At 39.4% G+C, this 18,209-nt stretch overlaps 2 protein-coding genes across 4 annotated transcripts in view; one reads left to right on the top strand and one right to left on the bottom strand.

Annotated features, from left to right (window-relative positions):
- Positions 1-108: 108 nt before the first annotated feature.
- Positions 109-18,209, bottom strand: part of si:ch73-344o19.1 (mucin-5AC) — a 21,233-nt gene continuing 3,132 nt past the window's right edge. Inside the window, exons 1-6 of one of the 3 annotated variants that reach the window (XM_044133162.1) lie at positions 10,329-10,617; positions 8,103-8,222; positions 7,947-7,979; positions 3,407-3,622; positions 3,158-3,324; positions 109-2,239 (exon numbers count right to left, since the gene is read on the bottom strand). In XM_044133162.1, coding sequence (XP_043989097.1) covers positions 2,195-2,239; positions 3,158-3,324; positions 3,407-3,622; positions 7,947-7,979; positions 8,103-8,222; positions 10,329-10,395 — 648 coding nt within the window. In that variant the 5' untranslated portion in view covers positions 10,396-10,617 and the 3' untranslated portion in view covers positions 109-2,194. Of the gene's footprint in view, positions 2,240-3,157; positions 3,325-3,406; positions 3,623-7,946; positions 8,223-10,328; positions 10,766-17,413; positions 17,531-18,209 lie in introns of those variants that run through there. The other 2 variants (XM_044133161.1, XM_044133160.1) reach the window with 2 other exon arrangements.
- The window catches only part of LOC122840623 (importin-13-like), a 14,722-nt gene continuing 7,315 nt past the window's right edge, over positions 10,803-18,209 (top strand). The window contains exons 1-7 of the mRNA XM_044133150.1: positions 10,803-11,155; positions 11,627-11,752; positions 12,487-13,127; positions 14,108-14,248; positions 14,313-14,454; positions 14,582-14,748; positions 16,440-16,560. Coding sequence (XP_043989085.1) covers positions 11,087-11,155; positions 11,627-11,752; positions 12,487-13,127; positions 14,108-14,248; positions 14,313-14,454; positions 14,582-14,748; positions 16,440-16,560 — 1,407 coding nt within the window. The 5' untranslated portion in view covers positions 10,803-11,086. The remainder of the gene's footprint in view (positions 11,156-11,626; positions 11,753-12,486; positions 13,128-14,107; positions 14,249-14,312; positions 14,455-14,581; positions 14,749-16,439; positions 16,561-18,209) is intronic.

The following is an 18,209-nucleotide window of genomic DNA, read 5'->3' as shown; positions in this document are numbered from 1 at the left end:
TTACTATAGAAGGTGTGGGGCTGAATGAAAGAATGTGAGGGTGTGTTTACGTAGGTGTGTGTGTAGAGGGAGTGTCTTTTTTTTTTCTTTTCTTTTTTTTAATCGGTTATTGTTTATTGTACCGGTTCAGACAGGAGCAATAACTTATTGACTTGATCATCATAAATCAGAGTTAATACCTGACAAGTGGTTTAAAAGCAGGTTAAAAACAAAGCAGTGTATTTTTCCCCACCCGCAATATCAAAGGTGGAACACTTACTGTTGGTTTTATGTTTTTTAATATTTTATTACTAAACAAGTGATCTTTCATATCATTTAAATTTTTACATTTTTAACACGTAAGATCCTTAGTGAGAGTAAAGCAAAACTCTGGCAGAGCAGAGGATCTTGCAAAATTCAGAGCCCTTGAATTTTCTCCACTTTCTGTCAGCTTGCAACTACAAGCGAGATAAAAATCTGAAAGGTGTGGCGTGCTTTTATTCAGCCTACATAAGTCGATATTTTGCAGGATTACCTTTCCTGCACTGCGAGCTAGGGATGCACAATATATCACAAAAATATCATAGTGTGCGCAATATTCATATCGCAAAAGGTTGTTTGGCATGCAATAATTGTTGACTGACATATTTTAAAAGATTATTTTTTTTAATCCTAATAATAAAAATGCAATATTTAGCCAGACATTGCCAAAAATGCTAAAGATCATGTAGCGCATGAAGCACAGATTAGGAGAAGGGATATATCGCAATATTAACTACCACCGCAAAATATTGTAATATCGCGTCAGGCTACCAGTCTTGGAATCTGTACCTGCTTTGCTTGCACAGAGATGGAAGTTTTACAACTTGTTGGTAAAACAAGGGGCGCAATCTTACTTGAACAGCATCTGACCAGCAAATTTCAATAGATTTAAAGAGGGGAGGCAAAAGCAAATGAGGCAGATTAGCATTAGCAGTGCTAAAAACAACTAATAATGTCATCCAGTACATTACTATGGAAATTGTCCCTGGAATCTGGAGCTGTTAATATGTCATGAGACTGTCGTATACCAACAATCTTCAGTCAGAGGCCTCTTTAGATTTGTTGTAACACTGACTGCTTCTGCTATTTTAATTTTCAGATGAACTATCAAACGGTATTTTGTGAGCTTTCCAAAGCTTTAGATATTGTTTGATGATAATACATTACTCATGAGTTGACTGGAGGCAATTGGATTGGATTTTCTTTGCTTAATTTTTTTTTTCTATTCGGCACTAATCCGTTTCTCTTTGATATAAAAGCCCATTGAAATATGCTGACGTTTGTGGTCACAGTATGACGAAACGTGGAAAAGCTCAATGGCTAGGAATGCTTTTGCAAGACACCTGATGCTCAGACCCACACAACAGCTTTCACTTTCACTTTAACTTCTAATGTGTGTTCATTGTAGCACTTTTACTTCGCAGGTTGGGAAGTGATGTGCGTTGGCAAATTTATCATTCAATTTAAGGAACAATCACAAACTTCAGGATTCTTATTCTTATTCCAACATGAATACTGAGAAGTTTCACAACAACATTTACCAAACAACGCCACATATTTCTGATTTCAACCACTGAAAGTTTTTTCTTAGTTAAAACAAAAAAAAAAGGTTACTGGTGCATTTGGTTTTTCAAATACTGTAGAGTAAAAATATAATTAACGTGTTAACGTTCTGTATTACCTCATGCAGCGTTAAGGCAGCAGTTTGGATTGAAAGTGCACTTCCCTCATATTTGGTCACCTAAATCATCCCCAGTGATGTTTCTCAGTCAGAACCCCAAATCCTCATTCAGACTGACAATCACCTGAGGTTTTTATTTGTCCTGGATGGATTTTTCGACCTACGTTATCTCATATGTCCACTGGAGGGCAGTGTAATATGTGTGAAGTTGAAAGTGCTGCTATTTGTGCAATAGTGCCTTGAATTTGCACTTTTTGTGTGAGACTGACAGGAATGTGGAAGAAAGATTAGGTGACTCTACAACCTTTGAGGATTCAAACAAACAATGACACAATAACTAAATAATCGTTTCAACAGTGAGCCTTTAACAGAGAAGTCAGTAATTTGGACTAATCTTGAAGACGTATGCTTCTCCACGTATCCAAAAAGTTGCTTCTTTTTCGGCACGTGTTCTCTCCTTGGTGCGAGTGACGGAGTTGAGAGGAGAATCCGTCAGTGGGCGTACGGTGAGAGGGGCGTGTCCTCCATCAAATCGTCCTACAGAGAGAATTAAAACTGTAACATGACGACCTTAAAGGAGAAGCAACAGCGACGCCCGTAGAGAAGGAGACTTACTTCTTTGTTTAGCAAAAATGGAAGCATATCATTTTTGTTTTCTTTCTTAAAGGGGCAGTATTGCGTAAAATCAATGTTTTTGAGCTTCACATCATGCAATTTAATTCTCTCATCAAAAAACACACCTGGAGTGCTGCGTTGATTATTTCATGCATGTTTGAGAAATACTTTAATCTCCATAGCAACCATTCAGCTGTGCAAAACACCTGGGTGGCTTTAGCGACGCCTTTGATGCCCAGAAGCTTCCTTGTTTGCAAGTTTCTGATCTTTAACCCACTCAGCTCCTTCAAACTAGCCAGAATCAATTAGCAAACACCTGGTGGAACTGCGCGTGCGCTGAGCTCATTACGGGACCTACCGCTCAGTGAAACGCAGGTAAAAACATTGTTAAAGGGTTAGCAGAGGAGCCATGTTGTGATCTCTCCCTGAGCAGGAGTTTCTTAAAGAAACAGAGGCCCAATTTCAAGGCGTTAAATTACAAAGACAAATTTCTTTTTAGTCATATTTAATGCATGTAGCACTTTTTTACATAACACCTGACTTGATTATGCAATAAAATGGCACAATGTGCATGGAAAACACATAATACTGCCTCTTTAAACAGGCTATTTTGTGAGTCATTACCACATTTCCTGCCCAGTAATTCATGACAATAGAGCACTAGGAACCATTTTCTTTTAACCAAATGCCACCGGTCCGGTCACAACAGGAAGATAACTGGCAGATAGATCACTTCCTGTGAATTGAAACATGCTAGGAAACGAATAAGAATACTGCAAAAACTGATGGAGAACATCAAAGACTACGAGTAGAGAGAGTGTTAAGGGAGTGGTCTCTTACCATGGGAAGGTCCTGCAGCCGGTGGAACTCAGGGTGGTTCACCCGCTGGCGGAACTTGAAGAAGAGGACAGTGAAGACCACAGCTGTGGTAACAATGAACACTGACAGCAGACCGGCCAGCAGGGGGTCCAGAGGAGAGCTGGAGTGGCGGCGGGACCCCTTCGAGTCTTCACGATGGAGAACAAATCATTAAAACGGCATCATAAATTCAAACTTTAAAAAGAAGTCTCACTCGCTATATCTCCTGACCGTCATCGCCGATGTTCAGCTCCGACGGAAACTCCTGGTGTGTGGGCCCCACAGGGACCCAACCAGGAGCTGGTGTGTGTGCGGTGGAGGCGGGGGTCGTGGCTCCAGATGAAAAGGTGGAGTGGGCCTCGCCGGTCGGGGAGTACTTAAGGGAGGTGGCCTGCTGAGGGGTGGAGCTCGCAGCGGTCGGTGCCGATGAAAGGCCGTCTGCGGCGGCTGAAAGTGTGTCGGTTCAAAACAGGACGGAGAGCTCTTTAGAGGAAAAGAAGCAGAAGCAGCAGCTGCTCCTGTAACCCGATTGCTCCCCCCCACAACAAAGCTGCTGTCCATAATGTTTAGCAAAAACTATCTATGCATAATAATACCAAGAATTATCTTTAAAACACAGAACCTGTTTGGCTTTGCAGTCATCACACTAACATAATAATAATAGTGGTGACGGTGGTGCAGCTCATCCTGTGCAAATAACCTTGACTTTTAGTTTTTACATACCTTTAAATATTTTATTTGTTTTAATTCACCAATTAAGAGTGTGCAAAACAAACACTACAGACTAACACGGTGCTTTTGAAATTGGTGGCCGCCAGAGGGCGCTGTTGGGGCTTCAGGAAGTTGGAAAGAAAATGAGGAAGAAAAAACAAAGCAAAACTAAAAATAAAATGGAACCCCATACATTTTGTACCTTAAATTTATCTGTTATTCAATTATGATTTTTTTTTTTTTTTTTTTTTTAATAAAACATAAGTTAAAATAATTGATTTAAGTGTTATTTCTGATGCTCATTTTTTTGATCGGCTGCCAGTCAAATTCATCAAGCAAAAAAAAGGAAACGTTTCTAACAAGAAGACCATGGGAACTGTAGGAATAAATGAAACTTGTTGATTAATATTATGATAAGAAGTATTACACATTTTATTATAATTAAAAAAGGGGATTGTGATTAAAAAAAAATTCTATTATCTGGAAATAAAATGTTACACCATCTACAGTCAGACAGCATGTTGCAGCTTTTATGCTAAATGAACGCAATAATTATTGAAGAGTGAATAAAAAATATTGTAAATGTTGACGTTTCTTTACATATTTGGTAAATTGTGAGTTTGCAAAATATATAGAGGTGTAGAACTACAAGGTAACCAATTAGATATGAGAACAAACAAGAAAAAATTATTGTACAAATTAATACATTCAGGACAAAGACCAAATACTGAAAATAACCAAGTGGTGTCACAACAAAAATGGAGATCACCATATGTTTTCTTCCCTTTTCATCTTGGCAGTCAATTTCTGATTTAAAAAAAAATATTATTATTATTTGTGTTTTCTGTTATTCCTTGTTTTAAATAATATAGGGTCACAGTTATGGGTAAAAATAGGAAAGAAAAGGAGAAAAAAAAACAACATGCTCGAACAAAAAATCACTATAAATTAAGGATAACTAAATGACACAATTTATTAGTTGATTCTCCCATCTCTCTCTCTTGTTAAACTGATTGAAAAAAAACCCAGTTGTTCCAAATTCCTTGAACTCTGTAATCTTTCTACTAAACGTTACACATTTAATCAACAAATGGTATTTACAATGCACGGAGAGTAAAACAGAAAATAACACAGAAGGCAGATCATTTTGAGGTTCGTGTTACACACATTTCAGGCTTCAAAAACCGAGTCGTGGTTTTTAACAACAGGTGAGGATTTGGGAAAAGTAGTGATGGTTTGTACTGCATATGACTGATGAAACAGGATGTACAGTGCTGTGGAAATTTACTCCTTTGCCAATATCCTCTGTGTTTCTGGTCACACTTCAACGCTTCAAAACATCAAACAATTTTTTATTTTATTTTTTAATGTTTTATTTTTTTTACACCAAACAAAGTAGTTTGGTAGTTTTCAAAATGATTTTATTTCCTATGGAAAATAGAAGCCAATGATTCCCTGTGTGGATCATAGTTTCCTCATCAGTCATATAAATGTAAAGAAGCGTGGTTTGAATCACTAAATCTCACACACTAACTGCATTTAATTGTGTTTTCAAATTCATTGGTATTTATTGATGCTCTCATTAACAAAACAGTGGAGAAAATAGTCAAATTAACAGAATGTACAGTTTTGGAGGGGATTTAAACATCATTAATTAAAATTTATTGTGACAACGATGAATCAAAATTCTTCTTATGAGAAATTTATCACTATAAATGATAAAACGATACGATAAATTCCCACCTGTACTACAAAACTTATTTTTCTTATTTGAGAGGTGAACCTGCTGGTGTTTTTTGGATTAACTGATTAATAAATGAACAGAAAAATGTGCTTATTAGAATTTATTTAGTAAAGCTAAAATTATGCCACATGAGGAAATTTGGATTGAACATATTTACAGACCAAAGTTGTTGTTTTTTTTCTTAAGTGCTAAAACAGTTTTTTTTTACTGCTTGGAGTGTGCTGGTCTTTCAGCAAATATCGTTTTCTTGACTCTGTATACTCCAGTTAACGATTAATCAGTTACTCAGCTAGTTGACGATTATTCAATTAATAAACTCATCATGATTAATTGTTTTTTTTTTTTGTGTTGATTTTATTTATTTATTTATTTTTGCAGAGTATAAAACGGTCAGAGGTTGGTTTCATTGTGGTTTCCCCAAATCTCCACACAATGTGACGAGTACTAAATCATTTCAGATCTGATTAAGACCCGGTCTCATCTACGTAAGATGCTAGAACTGAAAAAGGATGTACTTTCTTTTTTCCTCTAATTGCAATTGAAGTTAATTAGAAAGGCTTATTTATGTATTAACAGATATTTTTAAGAGGTTGTTGTTCAGGTTTAGCTTGATGTTGCATAACCAATAAAGAAAAAAAGGGGGGAAGAAAACGTACTAAAAAATGAGTGAGGTTGGATTTACTCTCGCTTTTGGTTATTTCTCCTAAAATAGCCACCAGCATCGGCTGAGGGGGTTATATTTATATTTTCCCAGTCCAGAAGAAGGGAATCTCTTCAATAACTCTGCAACACAAGTGGAGGTCAGGGCAGGACTGTTTTCCCGTAATGCCGCTGGCAGGGAAACTGAGTCTGGGAAAATGGCCTGCGTTTGCAAACAGGCAGCGTTTTATTGTGAGGGCTGCTATATTTTAAGGCTTTAGTCTGGACAAAGTAAACACACTGAAATGGAGAAATTGTAGACCCAGAAGGCCAGAAATAAACAAAGCTGTCACATTAGTGCAGATGAAAACAATGAGCCACAGTTTACAGAACCTTGCAAACAAACAAAAAAAAAAAAAGGCATTGGGGTGATATTGCTAAGTAGTGAGCATTTTGTCACATCCCAGCCACAGAATGCAAGTTTGTTAGGATTTTAGACGATAGGCCGACACCGAGCAGAGAAAAGTGGTTAAGTGGAAGAAAACTGGATTTTCAGTTTTGCATTTGTAGCCAGGTGCTGTTCGGAATACTGTCAAATCACATTTTGCTTTGCTTCCAGCAATTAGTGTTGTAGGATGTGTGTCTCTGGCAGCTTTGGAGATGTAGGGGTTAGTAGGTGATAAATGTTTAGTATCGCCTGTATTCCCTTGTTCCCAAAGCTCCCGTTAGCATGAAGACCATCCTGTTCTCCGAAAGAATGGGGGGTTCAGTGAAACACCAAAGTTACACTAAAAAAAGAGAATAGAGCTCCAACTTCAGACAAAAATGGGTTAATTTGTCAAATGTAATCAAATTAGTTTACTTTATTTACATTTGTTTAATGTGACAACCTAATAAATGGAATATAGAAAAAAATATTTTTTACACTTTTGTTAAAACTGCCTCTAAGTTGTGACAGTTTGGTATGAGACAGATAATTTGTGGAAAAAAGAAAAAAAAATCACGCTTCTCTGCCCTCTTCCAATGCTTATTAAAAACAACCAATCAGAGCCAGGAGGAGGGTCTTAACGCTGTCAATCACCCTTGTGAATGTGCTGTTCTTCCGCCCACCTGCCATCAAAGCTAAGTCTGGTTAGCATGGCCACAATGATGGCGGATAAAAAGTTTTCCTGGAACAGTGAGTAATTTCCCCACAAATAGTACATTTAGCAGCAAGTACACAGCGTGACAGCGTCAAGGCCCGCCTCCTGGCTCTGATTGGCTGTCAGAATTTCCTTTGACTTATTTTTTGTCAATATGGTTTTCTTCTTGCCTAATCTTTTCACTCACTGACAAATTTATGGAGCGAATGACCAACAGTTGCCTTGGCAACACATTTCCCCCAACTGAGTGGAGGATATCTGTAAAGTTAGAGTTGAATTTACTTTACAGTCACTACAAACAGAACATTTTTTTGAAAATATATTATCTAGAATAAATATACAAATAATAATATATTGTGAAATATATAGGAACCAGTAGCTTCTCCTATTTATTTTCCTAACATTTCCAAATTCTGCCCAGTTTTGTTTTGGTCAATTGCATAAACACACAATGACATGCTCTAACGTGTCCCACTTAACGGGCCTGGATATTTTGTGAGGCCCTACAGCGAGAGAAGCAAGTAAAGATGGCTACCTGAGAGAGATGGAGTTGTGACTGTGGGCGCATCTGTGAACAGAGATGTAGCTTTAGTGGAACTTGCGACGTGCGGGTGTCCTGCATCTGCCGATGTCTCTGATCGGACTGTGCTTTCCGTCGGGGCGGCGGTGGCGGCAGAGGCTGGGAGATCACCTGAAGTTTCATTCCTGTCTGCAGGGTATTGCGTCTGCCGCGGAAACTCGCTCACCGGGGTCTCAGCAGGAGCAGGAAATGGGGTTGAGGTAAAGGAAGTAAGCAAAGCATGGCTCTGACCTGTAAAATAACAACGGAATCATTGGAATTATTCATTTAGTCCACAAAAGTACTGTTTTCAGGCTTTTTGTTTATTTTGCAATTATTAACAAGTGATTGTCTGAATAACACGGTTGTTGATTTGCTAATTAGTAGCTGAATTCTTTTTAAATTAATTTAAATGAGCTAATTAGTGGATGATGACATATCATCTGCTATACTTATGATATGTCAGAGGCTTGGTGTGTGGATCACCTTCTTCTTCTTCTTTTTTTAACTTAACCAAATTCTGCAGTATACTTACAAGTGGAGGTTGTCAAAGTCAAGCTAGCATAACCCCCCTATCCCTTGCTATTTTTAAAAATATTATTATTAAAACTTCTTCCCTTGGACCTCGTTGTCCAAGTCAGGCATGTCCAAGTTGTGATCCTGTTGACAATTAGTAGTAAAGCACTTAAGATTTGACGCATTATGTTGACAACTTGACAGCTAAAACTAATTGTAGTCATTGCTGATGAGCGGGGAGCTGTGGGAGCGTGATCGCACGTGACGTCACACAAAAAAAGACAAATTACACTGACGAGGATGGCTATTTTTTTTAAATGAAAAACAAAGAATACATGTGTGCAAATGCATCCGTTGCATAAAAATCGTCATTGCCGATCTTTAGGTTCAGGGTTCGGCAGTGAAATAAGAGAAGCGATGCTCATCAAGATAGGAAGAGATGTAGGGGAAGTCTTTTGACTGCTTGCAGTTCGTTAATGGAAGAAAAAAAAGACCGTTCACAAGTGGAAAATGTTCAAGACAGCTGCCAGTCTTTCCGCGTGGATGTTCCATCAAGTTAGGATGACGGAACATCAGAACTGATCAAATGCTCCAACTCCATCTCAGATTACAGGCTTCACTTAGAATGTTAGCATGCTAATGTTGCTAGCAGCACAGTTGCAACAAACAATAGATGTGAAGAAAGGACACTCGCCTCATTTAAATTGCACATGCAGGACTTATGATTAGCATAAGGATTTAATGGGAAGATGAAGGAAGATGGAAAGACAACACTGAAGGAAACCTGTTAAGAGACTGAAAAAGTCTTTATTACCATTAAAGCAATAATCCTAAAATACAGTCAGAGCTACAGCTGAATGCAAATTTATGTGTGAGAATGCAGTCCAAAGTGCGGCCGGGGGGCATTTGTGGCCCCTGAACTGATTTTGTGCGGCCCCTGAATGACAGAAATTTGTCTCACCAGCGCAAGTGATTGATGTGGATATTTTTTTTATTCAGTTAGTACAAAACTATTAAAAGAACCACCGAATGTGTGGTTCTTTTCAAATAAAGATGCACCTAAAGAATGTTATTATTGCTGAGAAAAGATCAAATCGCTTGAGTTTTCTTCGGTCGAACCCAAAATAAATTATAAAGTGTTTTGCCTCGCTTTCAATAAAGAAAACACACAAACACTTTTTGGAGGATTTTGATCTTAATGATTAAGACATTTCTCTCCTACAAAATAAAAAAATAAAATAAATAAAAAATCGGACTATTTGCTTTCTTTAATTAAAGTATTTCATGCTTAGTTTATTGTTGAGCAAGAACAAAATTCTCAATAAAACTTTTGGTGTTTTAAATAATAAATAAATAAATACAATTTAAAAAAAACATTGGCCCAACAGTACCCTTGAGTTGATGATTTTGGTCCATGTAAGAAAAAGTTTGGACAGCCCTGGTCTAATCAAAGCCCAGACCTTTACCCAATTGAGAATCCATGACTGTACCTGAAAATTGATGTTCTCAGATGCTTTCCAATCTGAATGAGATCGAGCAACTTTTCAAGATGCAACAGGCAAAAAAAGAAGATGATGAAGAAGAAAAATCAATACAGCTATAAATGCAACTAACTGATAGAGTCTGAATGCGCAGCATACTTTATTTTCTACACCAAGATATACTTCATTATGATGCTCCGCAGAATAAACCAGCAATAAAATACACCGAATTTGTGGTTCTATGTGGAAAAATTTATGAAAAAGCTAAAAGTCAAAGAAAGATTATTCGTCAGTTAAGTCAAAACGGACACAAAAGCGTATAGTCTGAATTTAATGTTGACGAATGAGAATATCATCTTACCTCCGGTCTGCGGCGATACGGTAACCAACAGCAACCAGAAGCACACCAAATGAATCTCAAATCTCATCTCATCGGGCTTCCTCTGCCTTCTTTTCTCTGCAGATCTCAGTAAAACCGCCTCTCCTCAGCAGCTCTGTCCTCTCCTTCCCTCTCTCTCTCTGATGTTTGTTTCCGTTACGTGATTTGACAGGGCACATCACCAAGCGCTAAAAATACCCTGAGGGAGTCGGGCAGAAGAGGAGCACGCGGGTGGGGCTGCGTGGGTGCGTTGGAAAAGAAAAGACCGTTTTTTTTTTGTTTGTTTTTAAGAACAGCCATACATATCTCGGTCCCTTCCTGAAAACTCCGCTCTCATCCGTCCACGATTACTTTACGTTTGAAAATTCTTGCACCGCATCCGACTGCGGTGGCTCGTGCCGCGCTGCTCCAATCAGACGTCGGTGCGTCAGAGGCGCAGCTGTCTGCGTCAGGAGCGCCTCCTAAAGGGTGAACGACTGCAAGCTTTGCGCAGGTCGACCTGCAGCATTTCAGTTTTTAGAATATTTTTGCAGCGAGTCTATTTCTCTTCTTCTTCTTCTCTGTCTTCTCTTTTTTCTTGTCGTTCTCAGAGGCCAGCATGTCGTCACACCTGAGAAAATTGGCCACGCGCGTGGACTGTGCGGAAGGCTGAGGCGTTTATTTGACTTTAGGAGACTTTCTAGTTTCAATTAGGTGAGGATAATTAGTAAGAAAAATACATTTGATTAAATCTGCGCCCGATGGAGTCCGCACCCGTCCCGGGACAGAACCCGGTGGAGTTGGAGTTCACACAGGAGAACATTGAGACGGTGAGTTACTTTAAAGAAGTCTGTTAGAGTCATAAATGCACAATGTGACCTAAACTTGACAAATATGTAATTGTGTGTTCTTGTCGTTTTAATTAGTCAGTTTAGCAGTAAGAATAAAATAAAAAACAAAACATTTGTTGGGGTTAGGGACGGGTTCAGTTTTTGTAGTTTAGCGTTTTGGAAGCTGCTCCAGTTGTAACTTGATTCCAGCTTTAAGCATATGCTGTCCTAATAATAACCAACAGCATGTGTTTCGGATTAGTTCCTATGACAACGCATTTTTACCATCTAAGAAATTGGTCTTCTAGCATGCATGATTGTTGATAAACGCTAATATGATTTTTTTTTTAAATAATTATTTATTTACTTAATGCCAGTTAAATACCTCCTGTTGTTGTTTTTGCTGATGTCCTGCTTGACATATTGTGATCCAGCGTGTCTCTTTGTGTCTGCCGGCTCGTCCCTCTCCAGGCTCTCTACCAGCTGTACTACGACCCGGACATGGAGCGTAAGAACGTAGCTCAGAAGTGGTTGACCCAAGCCCAGTCCTCAGCACAGGCATGGCAGTTCTGCTGGGCCCTGCTCAGCCCTGACAAGGTTCTGCTTTCCAAATTCTACCACTACTCCTCTGTTTTTATTTATTATAATAGAGGCACGGATTTAACGGAATCAGCCGATTTTCACCTTCATCAGCTCTGACCGGTGACTGGTCAGTTATTATCAAAATTCTTCAGCTCTTTTTCCGTCCAGTGAATACACCATATGTAAGCCCCAAGGGCAAGCTAAACCACACTCTTCAGTGAGGAAGTTTTTTACCGAATGACGACAAGTTACCTACTATTAGCAATGCGATCTGAGGTCAATCCATTTGCACTATCACCATATTCATAACTCAATTAAATGAGTTAAGAAACATTTTCAATTCAAAAAGACATTTTGCTGCTAAATTATTAATAGACAAAAGAGTTCAACAGCAAAGATATTTATTATTTATAATCTGTCACTACAACCATCCAGATTGGTGCAAAGTGTTATTCTATCCGTTCGTCTTTCAGGTGTTTCAAGAATCTCTGATCATTCATAGAACTTCTTGTGGACTGTGGATGCTAACATTAGCATTGGGGATCTTTAGCATTGAGATATTAGCTTGAACACAACAAAAGTCTTTTCCAGCGTCCCACCAGATCGTGTTTTGAAGCAAAAATGAACTCCCAGTGGGTCGAGAGAAGCGGTTTCATCACCCATTGCTGTTATTTGCGGATTAAGCTTGGGTGTCACATTTACGGGCATGCTGGAAACATTAAATTATTTTTAAATGTGTCTCTTTGTAGATCCCGGAGGTTCAGTTTTTCGGCGCCAGCACACTCCACATTAAGATCTGCCGTCACTGGGGTGACCTTCCCGCAGAGCAGCACGAGGACCTCAGGATGCAACTTCTTTCCCACATCTTATGCTTCTCCTCTGGCCCTAAAATGGTGCTCACTCGACTGTGTGTGGCGCTGGCCTCGATGGCTCTTAACCTAATCCCCCAGGCCTGGTCTGAGCCGGTGGCAGACATGGTGAGAGCATTCCAACCTCAGAAACCAGACTCTCAAGACAACCCTGGTGCCAAGGCTTCTCAGGAACCCCATGCACATTGCCTTGCTCTCCTGGAGCTCCTCACCGTACTTCCAGAGGAATTTCAAAGCGGCCGTCTGGCCCGAGCCCGTCGAACCCAGCTAAAGGAAGCTCTGGTAGGGGAGTGGGCTGTGGTGTGTGGCATGCTCCGACAGCTCCTACAAAGTCAGGATTCGTCCGTTCAGGTGAAGGAGAAAGTCCTCCGCTGCCTCTCCAGCTGGGTGGGGCTGGATGTGCCACTGGGGGAAAGCCAGGAATTGGTCCAGGACTGTTTTGCGGTGTTGTCCGACACAGGGTTGTTCGACACCGCAGTGGAGACGATAGTTACTGCCATCACACAACCAGATTGTCAGAGGTGAGCACCAAGCTGGATCTTTGGTGGCCACCAGATCTCAGTGGCTGAGGTGATTTGTCAGCCATATCGAAATAGCAAAACTGCAATGGAAACACTTTTTCACATCACACGAGTCACGTGATCAAAAGCTGGATTTTGGATGACGAAGAAGATGCCAGGAAGGAGGAGGATGATGGTTTGCTTTTGGGTGGGGTTTTCGGACAATGTGCAGCTGGCTCCACCCGAGCTCTCACAGCATATTTTTATGAACCGTGAATATGCTCTTGCAGTATATTCAAGGTTCACAAAAATTTGTGTGTCATTTGAATGTTTGGAATCCATAGCTCTTCTGTAAAATTGACTACAATTTCCATAAAAGACAGCATAAGTAGCTGCTTCAAGGTACAAGGAGCTTGTTGCACCAACGCCTGAATAAGACACCAATGTCTCCTCTAGTGGTCGATAGATCATGTGCGCTAGCGCCATGGCAGAATTATGAATATGTCTTACATACCTGTTTACATCAGTTTACATGATTTTTAATGACTTCTCACGTGAACAAGCTTATTCACATGTGATTTTAATTGTTTCTTATTTAATGAAAACACCGAAATTGCGAAATTGTGTTTTTCCAACATTAGCAGAATATCAACAAGGATTTGCGCACATTTGTAATGGAAACACAGTTAGTGGTGTGACCCCTAACCTTTGCGGACGATGATGGCGACAGCAGTAGGAGTTTGTCCTGCTGTCGGTGGGTCACTGATTGAGCCCTAACCCCGTCTTTCTCTATTGTTGTCCTTGGGCAAGACACTTCACCCGCCTTTCCTCTGGTGTTGTTCAGAAGGGCCAATAGTGCAACATAGCATCTTCCCTTCTGCCAGTGACCCCCAGGGCAGCTGTGATGACAATCCAGTAGCCTACTATCATCAGCATGTGAAAGGGAATGGCTGATTTTGTTGTGAAGCGTCTTTAAGTGTCATTTCATTTCTTGTGTGGAGGTTCATTAACGTTCTGCTGAGCCTGATGCCTATGGTGCTGGGCCTTTACGACCAGCTGAAGACAGCAGCTCAGGACGGGGACATGGAGACCACCCACGGTATCTGTCGCATTGCCGTCGCTTTGGGGGAAACACACTCCAGGTATCCACACGCATTAAAACTTCCACGTTTGCCACAGGTGTTTTCATGTGCTTGTCTCTGGTAGGGTTTTGCTGGAACAGCCGGACCACTGGCAGGAGTATCTGGCTTTGGTGAACATGATTCTATTCTGTACGGGTATTCCTGGACACTACCCGGTTAATGAGACCACGAGTTCCCTGACACTCACCTTCTGGTACACGCTGCAGGTATGGAAACGGAGCAGGCATAATAAGATTTTTAGCCTAGTGAGGAAAAAGTTGGCCAAGTTCAAATTATATTGGTTATTTATAGTTTTTTTTCCCCTCTCTTTGTTACTATGTGCTGAACATTCAGGATGACATTTTATCTTTTGAGGAAGAGAAGCAGGCAGTTTACCTGCAGGTCTACAAGCCAGTTTACTTCCAGCTGGTGGACGTGTTGCTGCTCAAATCCCACTATCCCTCCCTGGAGGAATACGCGTCCTGGTCTTCTGATGACAAAGAGCAGTTTCGAATTTACAGGTAAGTCGCTTAAGGGATGGAAGTTTTAAAACATCTCTTAGTCTAGGTCAGGTGCAGAATAATTTGCTCAATCAAAGCAGTGTCAAAACGAACGAAGTTCATAACCGCGGCAACAATTGTTGCTTTTACAACTGAGAGCAGCTAATTAGCATCTCAAAAAAATTCCTGAACGATGACCCCAAATCCCTGGGGAGTTGAAAGGGAGGCTTTGTGGAACCAGAGCAGAAGTAGAGAGATGCAGGAAGTTCTAACAATCTCTTACCAGAATCATAATGGGCAAGAATCGCATCCATTACATCAACATCTCTCTGCTCGTTTTTTTAACCATGCGGCCAGGCAGAGATTCAACAAGGAGCGGCAAAAGCAAATAAGGTGGATTAGCAGTGATTGCCAACAACTGATGGTGTCATCAGTGTTACTATGAAATATTGTTTCAGATGTCTGAAAATTTAGCTTTTAGCATCTCATGACAGTTTTGAAACTGTCATATAGGAATAAAACTCCTGTTAGATCCTGCAAGACTTGAGACTGGGGAGGAGATTTACCTTCGAGCACATGAGTCTGCAACCTTCACAAACCAAAGAGTCGTTCTTTGCTCTCAGTCAAACTACACAAAACTCGTTGGATCTACAAAACATTTTGTGAAAAGACAACATAAGAAGTGTTAATGAATATCTACTGCGGGAAATCATTTTGTAACAGAACAATCATTTTGGTTTTAAAACAAAGAAAAACATGAAACATATGAAGAGGGAATTTATACATTTTCTTCTACGGGATGTTGATGTTTTTGGAAAATTGTGTAAACAAAAAAGCACTTCGTTTTCAATGGAATGGTGACGAAGAAACAATAAAGATTAATGATAACTGGGTCATTCTGTTGTGGAAATTCAATGCAGAATTAATTCAATGGAAAAAATAATAAAACAACAAAAAAAGCTATTATATGGATTAATATTTATTTCTTTTAATTTGTTGGTTCTACTTTTTTTTTTTCCAAAATATCAAGAGCCACTGTGGAAGTTCCTGTTCTGGCAGGAGAACAACTCTCAACATGCAAACAGAAATACAATGTCCCAGTTAAAGTTCAAACAAAAAATTAATTCTGAACTCTATGACAAGAAAACCCATGTTCACAAATGCTTTCCATCCAATCTGAAAACACAAATGAACAAAGAGTTCAGTCTACATGTGAAAAACTGAATAATGTTAAAACATTTTATTTGAAAAAAATTTACATCCCATACATATATTTTTTCAACTTCACATGTGCACTACTTTACTTTATCTATAAAAACTGCAGTAAAATACTTTATCGTGGGGCGTGCTCCGGTGGCGTAGAGGGTAGCGCGCCCCACGTTTGGAGGCCTTCAGCCCTCGACGCGGCCGTTGCGGGTTCGATTCCTGGACCCGACGACATTTGCCGCATGTCTTCCCCCCTCTACTTCCCCCTTTCCTGTCAGCCTACTGTGAAAAAAGGGACACTAGAGCCCACAAAAAGACCCCCTGGTGGGGGAAAAAAAATAAAAAATACTTTGTCGTAATGCTACACAATGTGGAACTACTTGGGCAGTACAAATACTATAACATCTAGATTTCTAAACAAAATTCATCCAGTAACAAGTCGCTGCATATTTAGCTGCTTCATTCCTGCAATTTACCCTCAACCTGTTGGCTGTTTTATCCCCAAGGGTGGACATCTCAGATACTCTAATGTATGTGTATGAAATGCTGGGAGCGGAGCTGCTTAGTAACCTCTATGACAGGCTGGGCAGGCTGCTCATGGACCCCCAACAGTCAGCGGTGTGGCAGGTAATGACATCAACAAACTTAAGTATTTAAGAATTTAAAGGGGCAGTGTCGTGCAAAATTGACTTTTTTTGAGCTTTACATTACGTTATATTGTTATTTCCTCATCAAAAACATACCTGTAGTGTTGCTTTGATTCCTTCATGCATCTTTGAGAAATCCTTTAATCTCTCATGGCAACCATTCAGCTCTACAAAACACCTGGGTGGACCTAGCTCCGCCTTCGAGGACAAAGCTCCTCCTCTGAGCTGCAGTTTCCAAGTTTCTATGGTTCAGCCTCACAGATGCTCAAATCTACTAAATGCTATAAATTAAGTTGATTGATTTGAGAGCAGCCCTCCCCAGTGATTCTCCCACTCAGGTCCTTTAGACTAGCTAGAAGAAATTAGCAAACAGCTGGTGAAACTGCGTATCTGCCGAGCCCAATATGTGAGCTACTTTTCAGTGCAACGTTGGTAAAAATGTTGTTAAAGGGTTAATAGAGAAGCCATGTTGTGATGACTTCCTGACGGCGGAGTTTCAGAAAGAGGACGAGTTTTTAAAAAGACAGAGCCCCAATTTGAAGGCGTTAAATTACCAAGTAAAACTTCTTTTAAGCTGTATCTAATGTATGTTGCATTGGAAAATCTATAAAATGACAATATGTGCCTGAAAAATACACAATACTCATATGACTTTTAGTGAAATAATTAACTTTTTAGTGATATCATAATTGACTGAGCTGCACTTGTATCACGTGCTGTAAGTTTTCAATGGGGTTTGATATTGTTTTGGTTACATTTTGCGATGCAAATAACATTTTCTGAGCAGACAGGGAAAAAGAAAAGCGGATGGACGGAGTTAAAAGTTAACATACCCAAACAATCTTGTTTATTCCAACACATCCTCTGTTCTCTGTAGCTTCTGGAAGAATGTGGATCGGCGTCATTTCTTCATTTTGGAGTCGTAGATCTTTGTTCTTGTCCACAATCTCCTGTGAATGACATGAAGTTACATTTTTATTTTTTGTCATAATTTTAATCGGAAATCTCACAAAATACATAAAATAAAAAAAAACTATGTAAAAGTCTTAGACTTCTAAATGAAGTTTTAACTATCAACACTGAAGACATTGTATTATTAATTTGTTGTTCCATATCTGACTTATTCTATAGAGGAATGGGGCCACACATATAAAACCAAAAGAAAGTTATGAGAATTTTATACAAAGTGAATGCTGGAGGATATACTAATAAATTGGCTGTTCAATGAAATATCTTGAAACTATGGGATTTGGCTAATTTATAACTGCTATCAGTTCTGTTCAAAGCTAGAAAGAGATTACTGCCAATTAAGTTGCAAAAGTTCTTTGCCTTAAGATCTAGTGACAGAAATAACAGACAGACATATGATTTCAAAAGTAAAATTACTTTAAAAGAAATCTGCCTTCTGGTGCATGAAAGAGTTAATGCTCTTACGTCAATTAAAAACACTTTATAAGACAAAGAAAACCATATCTGATATAATTCTGCATTAATCATGAGGGGATAAAGTTTGCATCTTATTTAGTTAACTTGAAGTAAACATGTATTATATATTTCTACTAGTTCAAAATGAATAAAGATTTTATTTTATTTAAAACAGACATGAAATTTTATTGTGTAATTACTGAG

The sequence above is a fragment of the Gambusia affinis genome, linkage group LG12 (assembly GCF_019740435.1).
Source record: "Gambusia affinis linkage group LG12, SWU_Gaff_1.0, whole genome shotgun sequence".
Taxonomy (NCBI): domain Eukaryota; kingdom Metazoa; phylum Chordata; class Actinopteri; order Cyprinodontiformes; family Poeciliidae; genus Gambusia; species Gambusia affinis.
This window is presented reverse-complemented; position numbering and strand designations above follow the sequence as displayed.